Source organism: Nerophis ophidion, linkage group LG05 (assembly GCF_033978795.1).
Source record: "Nerophis ophidion isolate RoL-2023_Sa linkage group LG05, RoL_Noph_v1.0, whole genome shotgun sequence".
Classification (NCBI taxonomy): domain Eukaryota; kingdom Metazoa; phylum Chordata; class Actinopteri; order Syngnathiformes; family Syngnathidae; genus Nerophis; species Nerophis ophidion.
In genome coordinates this window covers 47,622,394-47,635,674 of record NC_084615.1, presented here as the reverse complement: position 1 = coordinate 47,635,674, position 13,281 = coordinate 47,622,394, and the positions used below count along the sequence as shown (strand labels likewise).

The following is a 13,281-nucleotide window of genomic DNA, read 5'->3' as shown; positions in this document are numbered from 1 at the left end:
TCAAAATGCTCTGTGCTAATGTAAGTGAATAGCTAGCATACTAACTTTAGTACTGCTTTATTTATTTCAAAAATATCCAGAAATTCCGCGTTTTTCAGGAATATTTTGCCATTAAAAAAAAAAAGGTAATTTTTCAAACCTTCACATTTCCAACATTTTTCAACTGATTCAAACTGCTCCAAAGTCAAAATGCTCCAAATTGCTAGCATGCTAATGTTTGCATGGTGACATTTTTAGCACGTTTTGCAGGTATGAACCTAAAGATCATATATTTTGGTATTTGATGCAACTGTTGGCTTGCTAACATTTCATGCTAGCTTGTGAAGCTTATTGCAGATACACACCTTAGCTGTATTTTTGTGTTTCCTGATGCCAACTGTCTAGCACAGGCGTGACCAAAGTGCGGCCCAAGGGCCATTTGTGGCCCCCAGCTAATTTGTTAATGGCCCCCGGCCCATTCTAAAAAATACTATAAGAAAAATTTAAAACATTAAAGAGTGTAATAAAAGAGTAAACAGTGACATGTAAAAAGAAAAAGTTGCAATGTTGACACTAATAACACAAATCTGCCATGCGGACTGTTATTGACCTGCTGAAGGCTCCAATTTCTTCACTGGAACAATTCCACTTTCAAATGTTTTGGGGGGATAATAATGCAAATTTTGTGCAAAACAAAGTTTTCTTTCACAAAAAGATGGATGGATGGACGGACGGACGGACGGACGGGCGGACAGACGGGCGGGCGGGCGGGCGGACGGACGGATAGATAGACGGACGGGCGGACAGATGGGCGGGCGGGCGGACGGACGGATAGATAGATAGATAGATAGATAGATAGTTCTTTATTTATTCCTTCAGGAAAATTAACATTTTCAGCACAATCCCATTCAAGATCAGACAAACATTACAGGGAGACAGAACATGATCGCTGAACGGTCTGCCAACTTCCGGCGCCCCTTACAAAAAAGGTGAGATACAGGTAAACAAGGAGGGGGAATGGGAGAAAAAAATAAGATTAAAAACGGTCTAAGCCTCGGCCCCTGGAGAGGGAGTCCAGACTGTGTATATATATATATATATATATATATATATATATATATATATATATATATATATATATATATATATATATATATATATATATATATATAATAAGACATGAAAACAAGAGGGAAACACAAAAGGATGAAACAAGAGCACAGAGCTCCTGCCCACAGCAGCCACTACAGCGGCGCCATTTTGGGGGAAAAAAAAGGGCATCAAACAAACAAAAAAGTATGAAAGAAATTATAAAATCTTATAATCAAGAGATCTACAGACTTGAGCGTTAAAAGTAAAAAAAGACAAATATACATTTGACTTATTTTCAACACTTGTTCTTTTTCATTGTTATGAATTATTGACCTATTTAGGGTTTCAATTACTTCATGTCAAATATTCCACTTTGAAATGTTTTGGGAGAAAATGTTGCATAGTTTGTGTGTTTGCCATATGAATAAGGGTTTTGACATAAAGGCCATAAACATAAAAAACAAAATTTAAAAAAATGTTATAAAGACAGACAGACCTGAAGTTGATTTCGAGAGTCAAGCGTTAAATTAAAAAAATAATAATTTATGACTTATTTCTAACATTTTTATGACTGAGACCCTTCCGGACACCGGGGACCAAACTTGAGGAAAGCCATAAAGGTAAAAAAAAACAACAACAACCATTGTATTGCTTTTAAAAAAGAAAAATATCAAAATGGCCCCCGCATACTTTGATTTTTCGGTCTGCGGCCCTCAGTGGAAAAAGTTGGACACCCCTGGTTTAGCATCTGTCTGCATTTCAGTTTGGCTTTTCAGTATTCACACCAGTTTCTACTGAAATATCTCTTTCGTAGAGCTGTTACATTTATGGTGTTTTTACTCCAGAAGTCACAAAATAAATAGGATTTTTGTAAAACAAAAAGAAGAAACGCAATTGATTAATTAATACAATATGATCAAAACCTAAAAAATCTTCATTGATACGTTTTTTTATTTGTGGAAAAATGTTGACAAATGTTTTTTCTTGTTATGTGCACCATGAAAACACACTAATAAGAAGTGATGGGTCCAACGATACTGAAACATTGATGCATTATGAAACACGAGGAGTGATACTGTGTGCCTTAATGTCTTAACTTCCAGTGTCAATACATCTAGTGTGTGCCAAACACTCACTGAGGCTTCATTTACCCAGCATTAGTAGTAATAATAAATACATCATAATTGACCCGTTCCAGTTTCAAACTGTCGCCATCATCAAACAATTTAACGTTCTAATCAGTCATTCAAGTGTAAAAAGAAGTTTGCCCCTGGTAACAGTAAAAAATAAAAATATTTTAAACATGTTTTGTTTTCAAACAATGTTGGGTATTTTCTAAAGATTTTGTCTTTTGTCTTTTCAGGTCCAAATAAAAGACCAGGAACTTCTTTAGAAGAGCTGCCTTACCGCTTTGTTTTGTGTTTGTTTGTTTTTACTCTAAAAGTATTTTTGAGGAAGGAAACAAGAGGACACCGAGTCCTTCCAGTTTTTCTCTGATGAAGTAAGAGTGACTTCTGGTGGTGGGAGTCACTAACTACATTAGCGGTTATAAGAACATTTTTGAGCACCTTCATGGCCAACTACTGGAACTTCCCCTTGCTCTTTAGTGCCTGGTGAGACTTCCTGACAACAACAACAACAACCAAACAAGGAATGTCTGACATCTTTTTTTTCTACTTCCTCAAAAATTTGGATCGTGGATGTTAGCAAAGCATCACAGACATTTTAAAAAGACACAAAGCGACGTCCAAACGTGCTAAAACGAATTCATGTTTACATCTTTGACAAGACTTTTTTAATCAAACAACTGTTTGTGCTTTTTCAGACCTCGGTTGTCTGAATAATTTGTCTTCCAGCCACAAGAGGCGGGCAGGAAGAAGACCAGGTAGAGGTCAGGCAGCCTTTTTTGCTTTCTTTTTTTTTTATTGTTTGCCAGTAGCATCCATCCCTAACTAAGAAATGCTCCAAAGTTGACGTGTTGGCTCGACACAAATGACAATCACAGTCAGGGCGGCCTCCATTTGTATCTCATTTAAAGTCAAAAAACAATGTTTAATTCTTAAAGAGACACACATGTCCTGTTTTCCTTGGTGAATCCCCAGTGACTCAAATATTCAGGTGTGCGTTGTTGTGTGCAGAATTCTCTAAAAATCTAAACTATCCAACCACTCCAGACTAAAATTGGTATGTTGTATTACTCACAACAATGTGGGGAAAAACAGCAAAAAACATTTTTTTTGTGAACAAAAATTTGTAACCGCTACAAAAAACCAATCCCAAAACGGACAAACATTTAATTTGACGTAGATATCAGCAAAAATAATAGGATCGCCGTATGTCTAATCATTTTATAGAGTGTGACCATGTGATCAAATCATAATACAATGTCTTCACATCTTTAAAATATCTTTACCTGCCCTTTAAACAAATTCAAGCGAGCAACAAGCAAAACACTAGTAAGTTTAATTTATCGCCTTTTAGTGACCACTAGGATTATGGCATGAGTTTTGTGTAATGGCTTCTTTTACGTCCAGTTGACTGCTGACGTCACAGCCTGGATGTGTGAGACGCTTTTGTTTTGTTTTGGTGCTTTGTTGAGAAGGGTACAGCTGCGGCCACAGGGGTGACCACAATAGAAGTGGACCGTGTTTTAAAGACAGGCGCTGAAAAGGCGTGAGTGGACACTTGATTTGTAACGTGATCCACAACGGCTCACGCAACACAACATTGGTTGTTATTAATTTGGTTGCTGATTCTATGCAACTCTAACCCTCACCACAACCCAAAACTCTCTGTAACCTTAACTTATGTTCAGTAGTCATTTTTGTTCAGTTCTGTCTTAGGTATTGTCTCTCCAGCTTTTTCTTTAAGTGGGCGCAACTTAAGAGTAGTTCTGTGCGGCTGCAGCTTGGTTTAAAGGCCTACTGAAACCCACTACTACCCACCACGCAGTCTGATAGTTTATATATCAATGATGAAATATTAACATTGCAACACATGCCAATACTGCCTTTTTAGTTTACTAAATTACCATTTAAAATTTCCCGGGAGTTTCGTCTTGAAAATGTTGTGTAATGACGTCACGGACTGTTAGGAAATATGAGCGCTGCACACACACACAGCTAAAAGTCGTCTGCTTTAACGGCATAATTACACAGTATTTTGGAGATCTGTGTTGATGAATCTTTTGCAATTTGTTCAATTAATATTGGAGAAGTCAAAGTAGAAAGATGGAGTTGGGAAGCTTTAGTCTTTAGCCACACAAACACACGGTGATTCCTTGTTTAAAATTCCCGGAGGTGAAACTTTACTATGGATCACAGCGCGGTCAAGCCAACATGAATCACGATGGAATGTCAACCAGCAGGTTTCTGTGAGAAATTTGTGGTAAAAAGTCGCTTCTTACCGGAGATCAGCTGAGCTTTTGCTTTTTCACCCTTAAGCTGGAAATGGAAGTCCCGCTTGGTGAATATCTTTACTGATTGCCACAACAAAATAGAAAATAAGATAAATACTTCACTGTAATGCATTTAAGACATAAATAGGACTTAAATTAACACTTAAAGCTGTCATGTCTTTGTGATCATGTTCTGTTTAGTTATGTTCTGTTTTGGACTTTATTAGTTCCTGTTTTGCGCACCCTGTTTTTTTGTTTTGTTTGCATGACTACCAATCAATTCACCTGTTCTCAAGACTCACGCACCTGATTCACTTGACCTCATGCACCTGTTGTCAATCATCACGTTACCATTCAAGCCTTTAGTTGCCAGGCAGCCAGCCTGGCGACATCGTCCTCTACACCACCGGGCCGCAGAAGATTTTTATTATTATTATTATTTTTTTTTTTTTTTTAATGTTTTTTTTATTAAATCAACATGAAAAACACAAGATACACTTACAATTAGTGCACCAACCCATAAAACTCCCTTTTTCATGACAAAGAAACACTTTTACTGGCACTTACCAACTTTGAGAAGGGTGGCAGGATAACCTGCCACACAAAAAAGTACAAATGTGCTGACTTGCTTTACGGCATACGTCACTCCCCCTTACCCCATTCGTTAAAAAGACAGAAACTAAAATAATAAGAACGCCTACGTGCAATTACTGCTGCAAAACAACCAAAGAAACTAATTTTGTCTAAGGAGACAAAAAAGAAAAACTGGGCAAAAAAGACAGTCAGGCTCAACATTGCCCCGGCTTTCACTTGAATAATGATAATGTTTGCGATCGGAAATTTGCATGGTAGCAATAAATAGCGACCAGCTTGATAGTTGGCAGTTCCACACTACTTCGAAAAAAACCTCTCCCGCAGGTCTTTCTTTGTTTCGGACCTGCATCCTCCCCGATACAATCTTGGTAGTAGCGTCATGTTTGAAGCGCAATCCAAGCTCATTTCTTGATAGTGTCTGCTCTTTAACATCAGCATAGCCATTAGAGACAATATTACAGCGGACATCATGTCAGTCAGACGCTATATGCACTAGTCCTCACGGGAAATGTGGTCTTCTTCTGGCCAAACACGACCGCTTTGCTCTTCTGGCACTGCCGAATTCAACCAAAAGTGAAAGTTCTTTAGTGGGGCTTTAAATTTGGATAAAAATATGTTGAACATGCTATTTTAAAGTGAAGCCACAATATTTGAAGCCGATGTGGCAAGGGACATTTGACTTTTTTTCTTTTCTCTTTTTTTTCAAGCAAAGGTTGGCAAAAGTAACTACAGATTATCAACATCTACTGTTTAAAAACTTAAATAATTTCCAACCACATCGTTCATTCTTCAAATTTGAAACTTTCCTTTTCATTTTGGCTTTGAATCCAGCTGACATATTGTTAATTACATTCCGCTAACTGAATAAGCTCGCATTTTTTGCTTATAATTGAAAACTTTTCACGTGGCAGGAAGCTATGTTTGTGCATGCATGTTGCAAATGCAGTTTATGCACAAACCCATCGGGCAGCAGTGTTTCCAAACATACAATAATTGTATCTTCTGTGAATCAACAACTCCCCAAATCCTACAATGTACGATAGTTTGACTCCTTCAATACTTGGTAGTTAGCAAACACAAACCTGATGCATCCCGTTTACAGCCAGGTGAGGGCACTTTTCTGAAAGTGGCAGTTTTTTCCAACAGTTTATTAGAAGGTACAACTACATTACAAGCTGCTCTATATACGGTCTGTGATAATGTTCAAGTATAAGCTACATCAAATAGAGTATATTATATTGTGAAATAGTTTTCCCCAACGTGTGATAATTTCAAGGTTCTGGTAAAAGAAATTGTCATTTTCCATCTGCCAAAACTGACAAATGCTGTTTTTTTCCCCGTTTTGCCTCAAGTTTCCTCATGAGGGACTCAAACAAGTAAGCATTGTGCAGAATTCTCTGGAAGTGTAAAAAAAAACGGGGGGAAAAAAAACATTTTTGTCATCTGACAACAATTAATCACTTAATGAGTCCATGCTATCCCGTTAGAGCAGACCTGGGCAAATGAAGGCCCGGGGGCCACATGCAGCCTGTTAAGCTTTTCAATCTGGCCCGCCGGACATTCCCAAATATTTTTTTTAGATCTTTAAGATGGAAAGTGTAGCTGCCATTTTGATGTGCAGTCATGTTTTCTAATGACCGTAACTCTTCATTCAACTATACAAAGCATTTCAATGCTTGGAATCTGTGCTTTTGGATGATATACCAGTTACTATGGTAATCTAATTAGTTACTATGGTCATCTAAGCAGTGTGGGCGGGAAGCGTTTCCACAGACGCAGAAGGAGATTTTGACAACAAAGTTCTAAAGCTTAGTGATATATCAGATGTATCAGATTGTAGGTGGGGGTTTTTGAACCCTTTGTTCATATTTCACTGTTTGTTGAATTTTTGTTGCGTTCCACTTGATATATTTCAATCGAAAGGGGGTGTGACATTCATATTTTGTCAATATTCAGTGTTTAATCATTCATAGAAAAATGTAAAATTCCATTATGTTTTTTAAGGCGTCTATCATAATGTTTTTAGCATTCAATCAGACATTATTGTGAAGTTTTGTATTAGTGTCCCTAAAAATAAATATACCGGCCCCCAGACACATTTTTTTCTCTAAATGTGGCCCCCGAGTCAAAATAATTGCCCAGGCCTGCGTTAAAGGCTTAAATCTCCAAAATTAGTAAATTATCGAAAATAAAATCCAATTGTTTCTCTTTTAGTACAATTACTCCCCCAAGTCCTCTCATAAGTGAACAATTAAGACTCTTGTCCAATCATTCATGTTATTAGTGCCAATAGTTTGCAGTTCTGTGCAGAAAGTGCAAACAAACGGATGGCTTGGGACTAAAAATGACTGCCGATATGAAAATAGCAACAAAAAAAATTGGTCATCTAACAACAGTTTCTTCTTGCTTTTTAGTAAAAAAAAGAAGTTGTACCACAACATTTTGCAGTGTTTAAGGTAAACTTTTTTGTTTTTTGGCCTAAATCCCCCGCCAAAAACGATAACTTACACCAAAAACCACAAATTGTTGCTCTTTTATGATAATTGCTTCCCATATTAGGACTCTTGTCCAACTTTTCACATCAGAAGTGCCAACAGTAAGCGCATGGTTTTGTGCAGAGTTTTCGAGAAGTGTAAACAAACGGACTGCTTGGGACAAAAAATGGCCGCCGACATGGAAAGAAAGCAAAAAAAAGTGTTTGGTTTTTGTTTTTTTTGGCGCTTCAACTACTTTTTGGGACTTGCTGGACCAAACATTTGAGGCCTTGTTGAGCAAACTTTTTCTTGACGGACTTGGAAGAAAGTGTGTGTTTTTGCATGAGGTGTCTATCAGATGTTGCATATTTACTCTCATGCCTACTTCCTAGCTACTCCGAGGGAACTTTGTTAAATGCTTCTCCTCAAAGAAATGTGAACTTTTCTCGTTGTTTGTTTTTATAATAGTTTGGGGAAAAAAAACAACAACCATGTAATCCGTGACAAAGTGTTTCTTGTTTTCTACCGTGTGACGTTGTGTACAATTGTGCTTTATTTTACTAGGCTTTTTTTAGACAGCCGCTAGGGATGGGCATTATAATAATTATTTGTTAACAATCATTGTTTTGAAGCCACTGTAGGAGTGCACACTCGGCTGCGGACAGCAGAGGTGCTGTTGTTTGAGTCTCAGCCGGATGCCAGTCAAAACAAAATAAACTGAAGTAGATACCATAAATGCTCTAATTATAGCCGAGGTAAACCACTAAGAGAATGCCCTGGTAATTGACTAATTGGAGAAAAGAATGTACTTTTTTTTACTTGAAAAAATGATTTGAAGTGCATGAGAAAGTGCAAACAAACAGCAGCTCTCTTGGACCACATGGTCATTCAACAAGTACACAGCAGCAACACAACCAATGTTGTAACAGCGCAAAGGAGTAAACAGCCGAGTCAGCGTTAATACCCCTGACAAGTGTAACATGCATAACTTTCACGTAAGCTAAATGAAGCTGCTGGATGCCGAAAGCTTGGAGAAAAAAAAGCTACATCTGGAGGTTGCCTACAGCCACAGATGTCAATTCCAATGTTTTTTGGCCAACGCTAATTTTAGACTAGTTAGAGTTGTTTTCTTTTATACACCACATTAGGGGTGTCCAAATTTGATATTGGTATGGGTCCGATATTTGCAAAAACCTATCAGAATTTATGGGCTTTCATGTCAAAAATAAGATACAAGCAGTCCTGCAGTTAACATTTAATGTCCTCCAATAAACACACATGGTTATTAGTCTTTTATGAAAATGTAAACATGGTAGGCTACATGCTACTAGGAGCTAACAGCTACACAACAGCTAAGCACAAAAGCTAGACATAAATAAAACATTCCCATTATTGAACAATATTGCAGTCTAAAACGGGACATTTTTCAATTCAAAGAAATATCAAATCTTTGTAGTTGCATATTACTTACACATATAGTCTACAAGGCAGAAGCTGATTAGAAAGTATCCAGTAACAAACATGTCCGCTTACTGCATCATGAGTTTAACTTTGTGAATTATTGTGACCACTATGCGTTGCCAAAACAATTACCGCTTCACTTCAACTTAAAGACAGCGTAAGCCTGTCATTAGGTTAGTGTTTTTCATACCTACCATTGTTCTGTTCGACTAATTTGACTTGTTCCAACCATTTCTAACATGCTCCATTACAAAATGATAAAGGTAGGTTTGATTTGTGTGGACCTCGTATCAGATTAATATCAGTATCAGCCTGTACTTTAGTCTCGGATATTGGTATCGGAAGTGAAAAAGTTTGAGACACCTATAGACCACACATTCGAATACAGCATCCTCTTGAGGTGGTAACTGGAGATTTTACGGTAGCTACATTGTCATAAACAACACTGGCACGGAAACAGGAGTTCAGAACATTCTGAGAGATTCTGGCATCTCATTAAAAATAATAAAATCATGGACTTATATTTTTTACCACAAGGGAATGCTGTCAAATGCCCATCTCTAACAACGAGCATCCCTGTAGAAAACAAAGAAGCTGCAAACTGAAGTGAAAGCAAAAGAACATAGTTGTATGGGATGTGGACTAGTCGTGCTAATAATTACAAATAGTTCCATGTAGTAGTACAGAGCAGCACAGTTCTTTACCGTGTTCACAGGACAAGTTAGACTTTGAAAGAGTCAATAGAGATTTTTGTCTGTGAACTTGTAGACACGCCGAGTAAAAACATCTGAAGCCACGTTGTGTTTTATGTCAATAAACTTTCAGTCAAAGCTTTGTACGCTTCTCAATCCTCAAAGCACCACCATTTTGTTCAAAGTACGGCATACACTGTTGCACTTAAAACAACATGTATCTTCATGGCAGCTATTTTGGACAACACAAAGGTTTTTGTACACCTCAAAGAACTTTTCTTTTTCCAGGGTTTTGCATTTCAAATGGAGCTCTTAGTAACTTGTATCTGTCCCGCCACAATTCCGCTGAATTAAATTTAATTGTTTTTTAATTTTTATCGTTCCTGCCTAAAATGCTTGAATTCCCAGCAGATTTTCTTTTTGCAAAAATGTGTGGCTTATTATTTTTCAATTAGATTAAATAAAATCGTGATTTCATGGATTTCTTATCAACGTTTTACAAAGCACAGGATTTCAACAAAAAATGGAATACAAATACTGTATTGATGTGAGTGTGAATGTTGTCTGTCTATCTGTGTTGGCCCTGCGATGAGGTGGCGACTTGTCCAGGGTGTACCCCGCCTTCCGCCCGATTGTAGCTGAGATAGGCGCCAGCGCCCCCCGCGACCCCGAAAGGGAATAAGCGGTAGAAAATGGATGGATGGATGTTTACTCATTTCATACCGTGCAGAATTAAATGTAGACACTAGATGGCAGTAAAATCACATTCTCAGTGCTGGTCCAACTTAAAACATTAATTTATATTCCAACACATTTATTTCCTCACGTTAGGAGCATTTGTGAACTTTTGAGAGCAGTCTAAAGTGCTAATTAATGTTGGTAAACAAGAAGCAATGAGAGATTATCATCACACTTCAACAGCTCTAACATGTAAATGCTGCCTCTTTGCTATGTCAGCATTGCAAATGAAAACATGTTAATGGTTTTACCTTGGATTATTAAAGGGTAAATACATATATTAATACATGTAAACTAGGAAGTAAATGTTTATGTTTATTACACATTGGGAGCAGCACGTTTGGGAGGGGTTAGTGCATCTGCCTCACAATACGAAGGTCCTGAGTAGTCCTGAGTTCAATCCCGGGCTCGAGATCTTTCTGTGTGGAGTTTGCATGTTTTCCCCGTGACTGCGTGGGTTCCCTTCCTCCCACCGTCAAAGACATGCACCTGGGGATAGGTTGATTGGCAACACTAAATTGGCCCTAGTGTGTAAATGTGAGTGTGAATGTTGTCTGTGTATCTGTGTTGGCCCTTGTCCAGGGTGTAATCCGCCTACTGCCCGAATGCAGCTGAGATAGGCTCCAGCGACCCCAAAAGGAACAAGCAGTAGAAAATGGATGGATGGATGGATTACCCAGACCAGAACGCTTAACACTGTAGACAGGAAAATGAAGTAGGTCTGAGCTACGCGGAAAGAAAAGTTGTGTCGTTTGATCGTTGATACATTGTTACATGTTATTGTCTCTGCTTCGTCTACACAAGAAACAAACATAAGTTTTGATTAGACGGTTGACGTGTGAGTGTATTCAGGGAATTTGCTGGCATTGGACAAAGTTTCGAGGCCACGGACAATTCATTGAGGTCGGTTAAATATGAGTAAATTTTAACAATCACTTTAAACCAGTGTTTCTTAACCATTATTGGTTGGGTAAGAAAAAAAAAAGTTCCTCACTTGTAACACACTTTTCCACCAGTTTGACAATAACAATCAAACATTGAAAGTCCAGAACTAAAGTCATAGAAGTTTATTAAGTGCAAAAGATATGACTAAAGTTGTGAATCTGTATTTTCATTTGAACTTTAATTATATTGACAGTTAATTCAAGAAGGATATATATGGTATATATTATTTTTTTGTTAGAATACATACACACATATACATATGTATATGTCTTAATTGGATTACCCAGAGAATAGTGCTTGATACCGTTGTAGAGCGCAATAGGTATGTGTGGGAAAAATCACAAGACTACTTAATCTCTACAGAACTGTTTCATGAGGGGTTCCCTCAATCATCAGGAGATTTTAATGGAAGCATTCACACATAATGGTTTATATAGGGCACAGAGTGGGTAGGTGTGTATATATATATATATATATATATATATATATATATATATAGCTTCCCGGTGGCAGAGGGGTTAGTGCGTCTGCCTCACAATACGAAAGTCGTGGGCTCAATCCCGGGCTCGGAATCTTTCTGTGTGGAGTTTGCATGTTCTCCCCGTGAATGCGTGGGTTCCTTCCAGGTACTCCGGCTTCCTCACACTTCCAAAGACATGCACCTGGGGATAGGTTGATTGGCAACACTAAATTGGCCCTAGTGTGTGAATGTGAGTGTGAATGTTGTCTATCTGTGTTGGCCCTGCAATGAGGTGGCGACTTGTCCAGGGTGTACTCCGCCTTCCGCCCGATTGTAGCTGAGTTAGGCACCAGCGCCCCCCGCTACCCCAAAGGGAATAAGCGGCAGAAAATGGATGGATGGAGATATATATATCACCAGCTCAGTGGCCTTGTGGTTAGAGTGTCCGCCCTGGGACTTGGAGGTTCTGAGTTCAAACCCTGGCCGATCATAACAAAGACTACAAAAAATGGGACCCATTGCCTACCTGCTTGGCACTCAGCATCAAGGGTTGGAATTGGAGTTAAATCACCAAAAATGATTCCCGAGTGTGACACATGCAGCTGCTCACACCTCCCAGGTGGTGGAACAAGTGGATGGGTCAAATGCAGCGGACACATTTCACCACACTTGGTGTGAGTGTGTGACAATGGTTGGGACTTTAACGTTAACTTTATTTTAGCCCTGAGTAATTGTATGTAACTTTTTTTTCATCAATATTTATGAATCCCTTCTTGATTAGTATCCATTTTTGTAATCAGCCTGACCTAATAATCTTTGTATTGAATACAGGGTTTCCCACACATTCATTTATTAGTGCCGGCCCGCCACGAAAGAATTACGGCCGCCACAAATAAAAAAAAAAAAAATATATATATATATATATATTTTTTTTTTTTTTTTTTTTTTTTGTCTGGCTTTTGACTCGCTCGACTGCTCATAAAAGCAATGGGACTCTGTGAATGGAACTTGTAGTTACATATTATATAAATATGTAAATATTATATAAATATGTGTATAAATATGTACATAATGTGTTGTATTTATATTCCAACTCTGCGTTCTTCTTGGTCATCGCTGCTGCCACCAACCACCCCCCCCCCCGCGCCCGTCGCCCGACCACGCCACCACAAATAGATGCCTGACCTGTGGGAAACACGAATACATGCTTTCATATCATTTGACAAGGTGTATCCTATTAAATTGTAAGTAGGTTAGATACAATTATTGAATACGATTAAGATTACTAATTCACTGTTAATATTTGAGTGGGATCTGTAGTATAAAAAATTGGGCGTTGATGTCAAACTGGTTAAGAACAAGTTGACGTTAGCAGGTATGCTCTTCACTCTGCTCTCTAGCGGCCATCAGGAGTAGTGCGTGCGTTTAATTTGTGGTTTACGTCTGACG

At 38.2% G+C, this 13,281-nt stretch overlaps 1 protein-coding gene across 2 annotated transcripts in view; it reads left to right on the top strand.

Annotated features, from left to right (window-relative positions):
• nkain2 (sodium/potassium transporting ATPase interacting 2) overlaps positions 1 to 3,137 on the top strand; it is a 216,803-nt gene extending 213,666 nt beyond the window's left edge. For both annotated transcript variants that reach the window (XM_061901183.1, XM_061901184.1), the window contains one exon: positions 2,435 to 3,137. In XM_061901183.1, the coding sequence (XP_061757167.1) occupies positions 2,435 to 2,444 (10 nt within the window). In that variant the 3' untranslated portion in view covers positions 2,445 to 3,137. The remainder of the gene's footprint in view (positions 1 to 2,434) is intronic.
• Positions 3,138 to 13,281: the final 10,144 nt, after the last annotated feature.